General features: G+C 37.5%; 1 protein-coding gene across 2 annotated transcripts in view; it reads right to left on the bottom strand.

The window, feature by feature from the left end:
- Positions 1–4,963: 4,963 nt before the first annotated feature.
- CIP2A (cellular inhibitor of PP2A) overlaps positions 4,964–13,213 on the bottom strand; it is a 30,600-nt gene continuing 22,350 nt past the window's right edge. Inside the window, exons 16-22 of one of the 2 annotated variants that reach the window (XM_068908120.1) lie at positions 12,847–12,921; positions 12,640–12,750; positions 11,638–11,834; positions 9,939–10,052; positions 8,951–9,033; positions 8,323–8,462; positions 4,964–7,578 (exon numbers count right to left, since the gene is read on the bottom strand). In XM_068908120.1, the coding sequence (XP_068764221.1) occupies positions 7,408–7,578; positions 8,323–8,462; positions 8,951–9,033; positions 9,939–10,052; positions 11,638–11,834; positions 12,640–12,750; positions 12,847–12,921 (891 nt within the window). In that variant the 3' untranslated portion in view covers positions 4,964–7,407. The remainder of the gene's footprint in view (positions 7,579–8,322; positions 8,463–8,950; positions 9,034–9,938; positions 10,053–11,637; positions 11,835–12,639; positions 12,751–12,846; positions 12,922–13,213) is intronic. The other variant, XM_068908128.1, reaches the window with a different exon arrangement.

Genomic DNA, 13,213 nt, shown 5'->3' on the forward strand with positions numbered 1-13,213 from the left:
ACACCCACACGTGAGAGATGCAACAAAAGGCAGCTACCAGCATTTCAAATAAGGATCTTCAAATTAGCAGATACTCTACCTCAATCTGTCTTTTGATTGTCTGTTGGTAACACGAGGGTAAAAGTCACAGAGGTACTGTGTGAAGATATTGTAAAGACAAATACCATAAAGAAATGAATGAGTCTAAGAAAGGGGGTATCCATTAGATTTATCTTCATCTGTTTAATAGCTATCTATTGGCAAAGGTCCTTCACATGTGCACAAGGGCAGTCTCAAAAGCAGCATGCGTTTGAGCCATTGCAGGCTGCAGCCACGTTCTGCCCATGCAGAGAGGTATTTGGAATACCAGCATAAATGTTGCACAGAGTCAAGTAGCCTGTTGCATCTCTGGGAACAAAAACAGTCACCTCAGAGGACAGCACGTATCAACCAGCTCAAAGATTGGGCTCTCTGAGCACACTGTGCCTAAAAATACATGGCACTTCAGCCAAAGACATTAAACAGGTCAAGGAGTGACAACAGCCACACCTGCAGACAGGGTGCTGTTCCCCAGCATCTTAACCCTCCAAAAATAAAATCACTTCTGCTCTTGCCAATGAAAGATACAAAGGAGTTTACTCCGCCTTTGCGGAATATAAGCAAGAATATAACGCAATACCTTGAACCATATACTGAAGAATTTTTCACTGTACTGAAGCGAACAGTTAAACTGGTACTAAAATGAGCACAATAGCTCTGAGAATTCCTACTGCCTTCAAAAGCCACAGCAAGGGATATACACAAGATGAGGCGAATCAGTACAAGTAAGAACATTCAAGGCTTTTTTTTTGGCAAGCTAGATACAAGCACAATTGTTAGATTTGTGATAAAAATAAACCAAATATGTTTTTCTAGGCTTGATCCTCAGGATATAAAAAAAGAAACAATTAAGGCACTTGATATCACACATAAGCAAGCAGCAATGTTTGCTGACCTTTTTTGGCCCACCCCAAGAGTAAACAAAATTTATTGTAACTGAGCAGCATGGGACTTTTTTTTTTTTCCAGGGCTTATCATAAGCCTCTGGGTTTTTAAATTATAATAGCCTTATACTTCCTTCAAAGGCTATAGGACTTTCTGGCTGCACTATAAAACACAGCTGAAATGCTACACTCGCGTATCAATATAAACAAACAATACACAGATATATTATTCTAAAGCATAACCCAGCCAAAACAACAGCTGCTTACTAGCAAAATTAGTTTTTAATAACTTAATGCAGTGCAAAACCCTAAAACACATTGTTAGCTTAGTTACTCTGAAGAAAAATTTAACTGTGATACAGTAGTTGCTCTCTCACATAAAGACTCAGCTATGTATGGAGAAACCAAGGGCTAGCCTTTCCTGCTATGCAGGAGATCCCAGCATTATGAGGTATTTGGTTTCTTTGCAGAGATAACCTTTTCAGAGATATACTTTGTCTCAGAGAAAGAGGATCCCACAGAACTTAATCATAATATTTTAAGTGACAAGCCACAGGCTGGAGTTGGAACAAAGAGACTTTGTATCATGAGACAACCACATTAAAATAAAGCTGCAATCCACTATTATACTATAGTAGATGAACTAAGGAAATCTGAGACTTTCCACTCCTATCAATTTCCTTCAGACTAGGTGGCATTATTCCCCCTTCCCTCTCATTCCCTTTTTCTTACCCCACAGCACAAGTAGTGCTGGTGACATCTTGCATGGACAGCAATAGCACTGGCCATCTCCCCAGCTCCCCGTACCACAATAAGGCTTGTGTAAACCACTCTCTGTCCTCAAACACTGAGGAGTTCACATCTGACACCGGTTTTAAAAGGAGAAGACATTTTAAAGCTGAACAAGCAAACAAGCAATGCATTCAAAAATCCATCTAAATCATAATAGCTATAACGTCCTCTCCTGAGCGATGTATGCTGTCCTTGGACCGCGGCTGATTTCGTCCACATAGCATGTTTTTCAAGCTAGGCTAGCACCTGCACTGTAAGACTGCAAGTTCTGTAGCAAATGAATTCAGGCTTCCTTACTCCCAGCAAGGTGCCTTACTTCCAGCACCACCTCTTTTTCCAGGCCATATTGAAAGTACATAAGCCTATAGCGGAGAAAGTTATTGCATTAGCTTTATTGCAGTTTTCTCTTTTCAGTGGTTTCTCCACAAACCTTCTGTTTAAGAGGGAAGATAGGCACAGAAGGAAGAACACAGCATACAGGGTGGTTGTTACACGTTCCTCCTGAAGGGAAGGGGTACTGGGACAAACACCGAGTTTGAATAAAGATATACTCATCTTACCAGAGAAATGGGCAGAGGAAGCTCATGAAATTCAGCAAATGGAAGTTCAAAGTCCTGCACCTGGGGAGAAATAATCCCATGTCCCAGTACTCACTGAGCACCAAGCAACTGCAGAGCAGCTTTGCAGAGAAGTGCCTGGGGGTCCTGGTGGACAAGTTGACCATGAGCCAGCAATGTGCCTTGTGATAAACAAGGCCAGTGGTATCCTGGGCTGCATTAGGAAGAGCACTGCCAGCAGGTCAAGGAAGGTAATCCTTCCTCTCTACTTGGCCATAGTGAGGCCACACATGGAGTGCTGGATTCAGTTTGGGGCTCCCTGCTACAATACAGACATGGACACAGTGGCAAGACCAGCAAAGGGCCATTAAGATGATTAAGGGACTGGAGCTTCTGGTGCCCAGAGACAAGATAAGAGACAATGGGCACAAACTGAAACACAGGAGGTTCCATCCGTACACAAGAAAACACTTCTTCACTGGAAGAAATTGCCCAGAGGGGTTGTGGAGTTTCCATTCTTGGGGACATTCAAAGTCAGACTGGATACTGTCCTGAGCAACCTGCTCTAGCTTGACCCTCCTTGAACAAGGGGTTGCACCAGATGAGCTCCAGAGGTCCCTTCCAATCTCAACCATTGTGTGATTCTGTAGCGTATTTTTACATTTACATTTCCAAAGACATGTTCAGGGAAAAAGGTCCACTGTTACAAGCATAGCATCTGCGATGTTTGCTCAGAAAGCCACAGAGCCCAACAACACTGAGTTAGGAAGACAGACCATAAACTGGTAGCAACACATCACATAAGGTCCCAGAATTTGCAAACTTCTGCTTTCAGACAAAAAACTAATGCCATTTAAAAAATAAAAATGAACTTACACACTTTTAATCTCAAACTTGCATTTACAGTTCAGTTAGGTGGCCATACAGGCATTAGGGGAGATAGTGACATTAATGCGACGCTTGAAATGTTCACAGTAAGATAAGGTACTGTCAACTGACCACCAACTCCTCAACCAAGATTGTCAGTTAATCCCCAGTTCAAAGGACATGCCAGAAGAGGACACGAGGCAGTTTCTCATGAAAAGTTTAACAGATCACATATGCTTTAGCTATACAAACAGAAGTTGGACCTAAAAATGAGGATCATGCTACTTAATTATTTCTGCTCTGCAACAGACACCCTCTTTCATTAGGGGCCTAACTTTTGCTGCAGACACAAGAACAATCCAGACTTGCCATTTTCAGGTGGGAAACTACCTTACCCTGCTTGTCAGGTGTGGTCCAAAGCTACATAGTTACACAACCTGCCATACAGTTTTCAGTGTGACATAATCCTGAGTCCGACTAGCTGTGTCACATTTGTACATATTCCCAAGCAAGCAGCCAGTTTACATTGGACTGGGGTGGAGAGGTAGGAATCTGCCTCTGAGGATGCAAAACTGGCAGTCTGTTCCCAACTTCATTACCCTGCAGAAGGGAAACTCTGATGAGAAAGAGTTGGAAGGGACGTCTGTTTCAGACAGTGAACAAATTTGAAGATGATTTCAAAAGCAGGCAGATGGGAAGGCATGGAGAAGTTTATTTTTATAGAAAACAACTTCTCAGGGTTGAAAGCATTCCTTGTGAAATACGTACTTGCCTAAAAATAGTTGATCTTCAGATGCCAACAAACTCTATTCCTTTTTCTTGGAAGCGAAGGCAGAGAACCTCTCCTTACATCTTCAAACAAACACCTAAACTGAACCCATAAAGCTGGGCATTGGTAGCTTCTGCGGAGGTTTTTCACACTGACTTGCACTTATTCTAGAGAAGTGCACTGTTAAAGAATTCCTGGAGAACTAGGCACTTACCTCAGAATTGAGGAAACCGTGATGACAAACAATACATAACTCCTGGCCAGCTATTAACTCAAAGCTTTTGGTACAGCTGAACTGGTACCACAAGAAGTGGTTTTTAGACTTCTGTGCTCAGAATTTCGTATTTTCTTGACACCATCTCTCAACAAGTTCTACTACTCAAGGTCTATTACTCAATCAGTATTGAATACTTCCTAAATTTTATCGAAAGTATTAGCTGTTCGTTATGTTGCTTCTTATAAACAGGCTTACTTACCACCACTTACATTTAAGATCATTTACTAATGCAAAGCCATGCTTTCAGTTTATAAAACTCTTAAGTTCTACTGTTTGTGGAGGATATTAACAATTAACTATTTTCTTAATAATGAAGTTAGGAAAATTCCAGTCAAAGTTTCAGAACCTCAGGAGAGACCAAAGAGAAGGGAAGCAGTAAGACAAAGACAACGTTTATCAGATGCAGTAGTGAATGGTATCAACCCCAAACTGTTGACCATCTCATTATCCCAAAATAAACCAAGAATGAACCAGACTGTACAGCAACACGCACTCCAAGAAAAAGAAATACTGGTTTCACAGGATTCAAACAATGTATAAATGATGTATACAGAACCACACGCTGAATGCAAAACTTTCTCCAAATTATGCAGGATAAAAGGCATTTACTTCCAGATAATACAACTACTAGAGTGCCTGATTTAGAGACTTGAGGTTGCTCTGCAGTAAGACAGCTCAAGAGTCTATACATTTGTAAAACAAGCAATTGACACCCTGCCATAACATAGATAATTAAAGATGGACTCTATCGAATAGCTGTTCGTTATGCTGGCGCCAGTTACTCTCTGCACTAAATGAGGGAGGGAGCCTGAGGGGGAAAAAAAAAAAAAGAAAAAAAAACTTACTCCAATAGCATATTACATACAGCATGTAACAGAAATGAGAAGTGCACAGGGAACCTTATTACAGAACTATTTTCAATGTTAATAAAACTCAATCTACCTAAAAGCAAAGAACAAAACAGCTATTTCTCTGCATGAATTAAATACAAAAAAGCTACAGATCTTTTTCCTATGGGGAGGAGAGTTGTATGTTTTAAACTCAATTTTAAACAATTTACTTGCTAGTTCCAGTAGCCACTATTCATTTGGAAAACCACTGCCAGCAAGGAACGCAGAACTGTTGTCAAGGGAGTTTAACGCATCCATGCATTTGTTTGCTATGTATTCCAACAGAGCTCAGCAACACTTGGCTTAGAGCAATAACATACTGAAGCAGCACATTTTCCAGGAAAAAACTCACCAATCAATACTCATATATCGTGCTTCTTACTGTGGATTCTGTTATGCCAGCTCCAGAGATTCACCTACCATTTTCTGGGACCATGAAGCTTTATTGAATAACCTTACTCCAGTAAGCAACTTGCTTTTTTAAGGGGAATGGGATGGGGAAAATAGCAAAGTCAGACCTGCACTTATCAGTTTAATTAGTAACACACTTGACATTTTAATTCCTGTTTGAATTCCTTTACACAAGCAGTTTTCGGCAGAAAGTTAGCACAAACCTTTCCCCGTGATCAAGAGACTTAAGCAGAAATGAATCCATGTCTGCAAGTTTACTTTGACGCTCAAACTTATTAACCCATTAAACTCAAGTAAAAATTTATGGCTAATGAAGCTTGCTTTCCCATTTGAGTTTTGGAAAGTCTAACAACAAAAATCCTTACCTCAGCAATTCTGTTAACACTTCTTCTTTTTTTTTTTAAATCTTCCTTAAGCAATAACTGGGTTTTATGCAAAAAGGGAGTCAAACTGCATGTATTCTACTCTGAGCGGGCAGTTATCCTGTAATTTACCTCACTTAACAGAATACAAAAGACAAAGAAAATAGAGCAATTTTTTTTTTTTTTAAATACTCGTAGTCTTCATAGAGACTAAAACAATGTCTACAATCTTACCTGTGGTTAAGTGATAAGAAATATATTTCAGAAACAAGTTATAATAGATACAATTCATCTGGTGCTGTATAATTGCAACTGAATGTACAAAGCTCCACTTAGACGTGAGTTGAGCAGATTCATTAAGATACATCGATTATACAAGTGAAAAACATAAGGCATCTCAGATGTATTAAAATCTAGCCATTGCAAACTAGATACAAATAAAGGCAGTAATGCTACAGATAAGGATATATATTAATCAGCCAGACCTCTGGTAGTTCTACCAAAATACAGCTATCAAAGTAAGAATTCTGTCAACTGCTAAAAGACACGTTTAGTCATGTTATATTGAAGCTAAGAATATGAAAATGTTTTTCCACTCAAAAATGCACAAGTTCTAGCACTAGTCTTTCATATGAAAGTACATTTTTTAAAAAAACAAGCATCTTCATGGTTATACTACAAACAGTATATGAAATCCTATTTATGTACAGCAAAAATGCACAATGCTGACAACAGCTAGTGTGTACCAGATAGGACTCTCAAAAGAAAGTGCAAATCCTTTTAAAGAATGAGAAAGAGTGTTGTAGAACTAGGAAAATATTACATAGTATTCTAACAAATATTTGTAGATTCATATATTTCATATTTCAGCATACTTTCTATAATTGATAGTACTTTCTGATAATCATTCAGGTTTGTATTCTACTCGTTCTAATTCCTATCACCTCATAATTTGAAACACCTCCACATATTTACTACATGAAGCATGTGCACCAATAAACTGAAATATAGCTTTCAGTGTAACAGGTTCTAACTTGTATAATCCATTTTCTATGTTTTTATCTTAGACATCAGGAAGCAACATTGCACAAATAATACATGGTATTCAGAAGAGTAAAAATTAACAAGATGAAATTATAAAAATGCTTAACCTTTCCTTAATGAAGCATACTGCATGTCTGACTGCCAGTAACAGAATGTACAGACAAAAATTCCGTGACTCCTGTTGTCCCTTTGCAGGGCTAGGAATGTTAGTCACAAAAACACAGTTGAATCCAGCTCCCAATACAGATGATGGTAGTTCTACAAGACCATCAGAAGACCTATTTGCTATAAAATAGCTCAGACTTTTCAAACCAAAGCTTCCAAAATACTAGTTTTTCTTCTCAACTGACAGCCAAACTACTTCAATTGTAGATGACTGGGTCTTTTTAGCCTGACAATACGCTAACTTCAAGTTTAAAAATCTTTACATATATTTATACATATATCTAAAATACTAAAACCTTAACTAGAGAGCCCTATAAACTGAGGTTCACTGTTTCAGCACTTAATTTGCCACCACTTAAACTGTGAATCATTGCTATCATATGGGAATGTTTCTGCAGTTGTTCTTGCTGTACTTTCACAATAGCTTCTTTTTCTTCCAAACGTCCTTCCAACTGAGACTTTTGAACTTCCAGAGAAGATGCCTACAGAATAAATAATTTTTTCAGTTGATAGTGGAAGAAGTCTCAACATACACAATGCAGTAATTCAGTAAGCAATTAAAATGACTGCTTTAAAATGGTTTTGGAAATATCTTCAACTCTCACACAGCTTCACACTTGGTGCCTGTGAATGATTACAGCTACTGCCACACTTTAAAAGGTTAGATACCAAAGGGAAAGCACTAACCCTCATATTGTTCTGCTTAAGGGACAGAAGTGTTCATAAGCCATCCATATTTTATTTCAATCCACACAAAGCTAGGTATTTGCTAATAGCAGGGGAAATATTTGCTATATATTGGCAAAAGTTGCCTGGGGAGATTAGGCTGTGCTGCAATTCATAGAAATACTGCAAATGCTTTAATAGACCACACAGTTCTTTATGATTACTGACCAGTTTGCACAGAAGATGACCCTCTGCCTTGTGAATTAATAGGGAGCTGAATACACCTCCAGGCAAAAGACATGCCAACTGCACTGCAGTATTTTTGTTTTTGATTTGTTTTTATTTTTGTTTCAGGGTATGCGTGTTCCTTAAATTCAGGCTCAGCTATTCAAAACTCAAAAGGTATATATGATTAAAGCTAATAGTATTTCTTCTTGTCCACTACACATACTGCTCTGTTTTCTTTAGCCACTTCTACTCTGATACAGATTCTCCAACTCTATAGTTATATAGATACTTAAAATTCCAGATTCTGGGGTGCAGGTGAAAACGATTCTTACCTTGATACTTAGTTCTTTCCTTGCTTGTTCTGTTTTACTTAATTCCTTTCTAAGGAGATCTATAGTTTCTTCCATATCTGTTTTTTCTTTCTGTCGAGCTTTCAGTTTTTCTTCAAGACCTTTTATTTTTTGTTGCAAGCCTTAAGAAAATCAACACATTACAAGATGGGTTGCCAGACTTAGAATAGAGCTACTTAATTGCCTGTGAAATAAGGTTTTTTTTTTTTTTGTTTAAAAAAAAGACCCAGCATGGCAGCTAAGTGAATTACTGAGTACTGCCATCTACTGCTAAGTTTTAATGGCTATTTCTCAGTCATTTACTAAAGAGTTAAGTTAAATTCTTGCAATTTACACTTCCTATAGAAAGTAGTTCTAATGGACATGCTCTGAAAAGATCCTGAAGGAATGTCTGATACTGTGCAGAGATTCAGTGAAATCCATGTAGCCTGGAGAGTCACATGTAAGTATTCTTTCAAACAAAAACAAAATATTTAATCTGTTTCATGCAATTGTTGTCTTTGGTTACCTTTAAAACTTACAAGTCATTTACTTATCCAGGATACATAAAAACCATCTGCTTAATCTAGTTAGCTCTGTCAGTCCAATGAAGTTTTAGTAAGCGACTTACTTGCTATTTTGCCATCTCTATCCTGTAGCTGTAGTACTAATTCTTTTCTGTTATCTTCAGTTTCTTTCAACTGTGCAGCAGCCCTAAAATTGCAGAGAAAAAGATTTAATAATCAGGGAAGTTAAAATAAATAAAAGATAGTGACGTTACTGTGTTCTAACAAGTCAGAAGGGTTTTTGTATCAATTCCAACTGCTGTCAGGAGCTCAAAATCAAATCTACACAACTATGAATTTGCAGGGTGTGGGTACAGACAGATTTCCTGATTTTGCAGAAGATATCTTTCCAAGTAGTATTAAAGTTTCACAAATAGGAACCATAACCCCTTAATTACATGGGTGAAAGGTACCTCAGACCTATCTTAAGCCATTAGTTTGGGGAGGGGGGGAGGGATTTATGTATGTATGTATATAAGTATATTATATACAGAGGCCTCAATGCTAGTCTTATGGTCAAGAAAGGAAGTTTTGCACCACAGAGAGAATACTAACCATCACTATTTATGATGCAATTTGTTTTTAAAGCAAATCATGTATTAATTTTATTTATTTGCAAACAAAAACCTTTAAGTACTTCCACTGTCAACAGCAATATTTCATATGATTACAGAGAAACCTTGCAAGCTAAAAGGAGATGTGAAAAACCTAGGTGATAATAGTATTTAAGAATTAAGAAAACACATCCCCAAACCACCCTTAAAAAAAAAAAATACAAAAACCTCTATTGTTTTCATTAGACTTTTCTTCCTACTGTCTCTATAGCCTTTACGTGGAATCCCTCTCCTCCCCAACAGGAAAAGAAAACAAAAAATTATGGAAGTGACTACTACAGATTTTCACCTAATACACATATCAAGTAACCCTGAAGCTAACTACACTTCTCAGATGTTACTTAAAGCACAGAAAACGGAAAGATTGAGACTAAAGTGCAATTTAGTTTCACTGTTTTATCTTTAATTTGCTTTAAAAAAGACTGTGAATTAAACTTACTTGTCATTCTGCTGCTTGAGTGATTCATTTAGTTTTTTCATTGCTTCTACTTGTTTATTTAGTGAATTGCATGTAACATGCAGATCTTTATATTGTCTTTCAGTTGCTTCATGTCTACAAAAAAGTTAGAGGGTTATATTTAAAAAGGGTAAGTGTTTTTGAAGAGCTTTTACTTTAACAGTTTGTCAAAAAAAATACTTGACATCATCTGAGCAATCATCCCGTTCAAGCTAAAAGCAAAGTTGTGGGGGTTTTTTGTTTTTTTTTTTTGTTTTTTTTTCCATAAACACAGATAAAAAACAAGCTTCGGGGGACCCCTTCTGTATCCTTAACAAACATCAGGAAGCAATTTTTCTCTAGCAAAAAACTCCTAGGGACTGACAAATGAATATGCTGATGTCTTTAGAAATCTGGCATACACAGATTGCTTTTCACAGCCATCTTTTAAGGAACACAGTCTCTAAACTCCAGTTGTCTGGTGATGCCACAGACTGAAAACAGTGCGGAAGACAAACAATGCTTCCTACCAAAAGCAAAATTCTCCCCCCCAACGTCAGTTATTTGAGTATTTAAGGAACAGCATTTAAAGTATGCAGATTGTTTAGAAAGTAAGTTCTCGCTTTATAATCACATTGTAAGGATCATCAAGATATCTTTTTCCTTCTTTGGAGAATTTACAATGGCTAAGTACTAGACTGAGACTGTTTAACTTCATACACAACTAATCAAATAAGTATATGCTCGTAGAGCATGCGGCTACATACAATTAAAGCAAGAAAGAATGCACTTCCATAGCAACTATACTAGATGCTTACTCAAGAAGCTCCATAATGGACAGAATAAATCACTTAAATGCATTCCGCCCCTCCACCCCCATTACTCCCTTATTGGTTGTGATATGCCTTCAAAATTGTCTAACACAAAGTTTGTTCCCATTAAGTTAGAGCCTTTCTGAATTTTATCAGCTTCTTGGCCTTGCTGACACCTAGTGACAAGATCAACTCAAATGAGTTGAAAAGCCAAAGCTCTTCTTGCTTTTCTTCTCTCACAGCATATTCTTTTTTCTGTAAAGAAAGAAATAGTTTCTATCCTTGTGTATGTTTTATGCCTCACACGCCCTCTTTTTAGCTTAAGATCCTGAAGAAATAATATATATAATATATAAATGTCACTGGGGAGACACAAGGTGGTTTCATCCTCCCCATCTCACTTTTACCCAATTCCTGTCAAATTTGCTACAGAAGAGATCACGAGATGCAAACTCCTACCTTATACAGGCATACCATATTAGCTGCTTCTCTAGACTACTCATAGCATATTGTCAAGATGCCATATAAGATCAAAGAATGACGCTGAGCATATGGCATAACACTACTAGAAATCAAACACTGTTAGTTGTGTTTCTTGGAGAACAATTTTTATTTTTTATTTTTTTAAATATACAGAGCTCTTGCCATTTCCCGAGCTGGACCTTCAATAGCTACAACTTTAGTTTTCAGACTCCATTTAACATACTAACTTCCTGAATGACTTAAAGGTAGCTGATCTACAAGCATGGGGAAAAAAAGGGAAAATTTCACTTTAAACTACAAAGCAGCATGTAGTGTTGTCCTTCGAATGTACTTAGCCCAGAAAAATAAAGGACTTCATCACTCCAGCTGGATATGAAGTATTTGCTTAGAGATCTTAAGCTTCTTACCTCTGAAGAAGATCAACAGAGGATTTTTTCAGTATTTCATGTTCTTCAGCAACTGTCTGTAGTTTTCTGTTGTGTTGAAAGAGTTGTTCAATATCATTTTGCGCCCTTTCAGATTCCACCTGCTGAGCTTTCAGCAGAACATTAAGTTCTTCATTTTTTCGTTCTGCATCCTTCAACATTGCAGCAAGAGTTCTTGCCTTTGAGTGAGAAAAAAAAACCAAAACAATTGCAATCAATTGTTTTACAAGCTCCTTTGTAATGGTATGTTCGATATCAAACATAACGTTGGATACCTAATATGATAGGCGTATGTCTCTAACGTTAAAATACCATCAGTTATGTTGAGAGGATTTCTCTCACCAAATATTAGCTAAAAACCAGGCAATTAACTCACTCTAAAGTCCTTTAGCTCCCTTTATAGCCAATGTGAGGGGGAAAGGGACGAAAAAGATCAATACATGTATTCCTTTGGTTAAGTTGCAGCCTGAGCTAGTGAGTCTTTATAATAAAGTTTAAAGAATAAAAATGATTATGAGCTTTCAAAGCACACCTCACCCACAAACACCCTAGTGATGCAAGATTTATTTGAAAGTTGTTCTTCCTACGAAAAGATGACAAGTGATTAAATGGCACAAACAAGAAGCTGTTCTACATACACTGGGTAACTCCATATATAATTCTAGCAAGGGCTTTTGTTTGTTTCAGAGATTAGTATCATCAGATTAGTTAACACTAATGGTTAACCAATCGTAAAGGTAATCAGTACAGCAGATCAGTTTTGTTGACTTCCTATAAGGGAAAAGAAGATAAAGAACATTGTTCTAAAGAACAATCCAAAGGAAAACAGGATGCTTATGATGACATATTAAGATCATCCTAAATTGTAAGCATAGCTTAGCTAAGCAGTAGAAAGTTTCATATGTGCCATCACAGTTAAAGCTACCCAGACAAGCACCATTCATCTTCACCCCAGAATTCCAGAATGAGGGTCCTGCTACTCACCTCAGACTCAGCTTGGGCTCTCTGACATCGGTACTGAGCCATAAGCCTATCAGCCTGAGCCAGTGCCAACGCCTTTGCCTCCAAAAGGTCTTGCAGCCTGGTTTCTTTAGACTGCCCACAAAAAAAAAAAAAAGAAAGCCTTTTTCAATAAAAATTTCTGTATGTGCAGACAGGAATGCATTCACACACACTTTAGGTCATACTCACTGCTAATGCTGACAGCTTCTGCTCATAAACATCCATTATGTCAGATATTCTCATATCAGCAATTGGCTCCTTCATCTGTGGAAAATTTTGCAGCAGCAGTTACAAAAGTTAAGTTTGTAAATACTGAAACAGGTAATGTTCATCTGAAAAGTACAATAGTTTCTTGAATTATACCTGACCAGTAGCTTTTTTTTTTTTAAATTCTTATCCGCTTATCTGGAACTATCTGCTCAACTGCATCTACCTGACTTGCAGAAAATCTGAATAGTTAGACTAGTTAGGTCAAATAGGATGAACCTGCAGAAGATTATTAGCCAGTCACTATGAAAAGATAGTATCACATCTACAGCGGTTCCCCTTGGACTAT

Source organism: Struthio camelus, chromosome 1 (genome assembly GCF_040807025.1).
Source record: "Struthio camelus isolate bStrCam1 chromosome 1, bStrCam1.hap1, whole genome shotgun sequence".
In the NCBI taxonomy this organism is placed as follows: domain Eukaryota; kingdom Metazoa; phylum Chordata; class Aves; order Struthioniformes; family Struthionidae; genus Struthio; species Struthio camelus.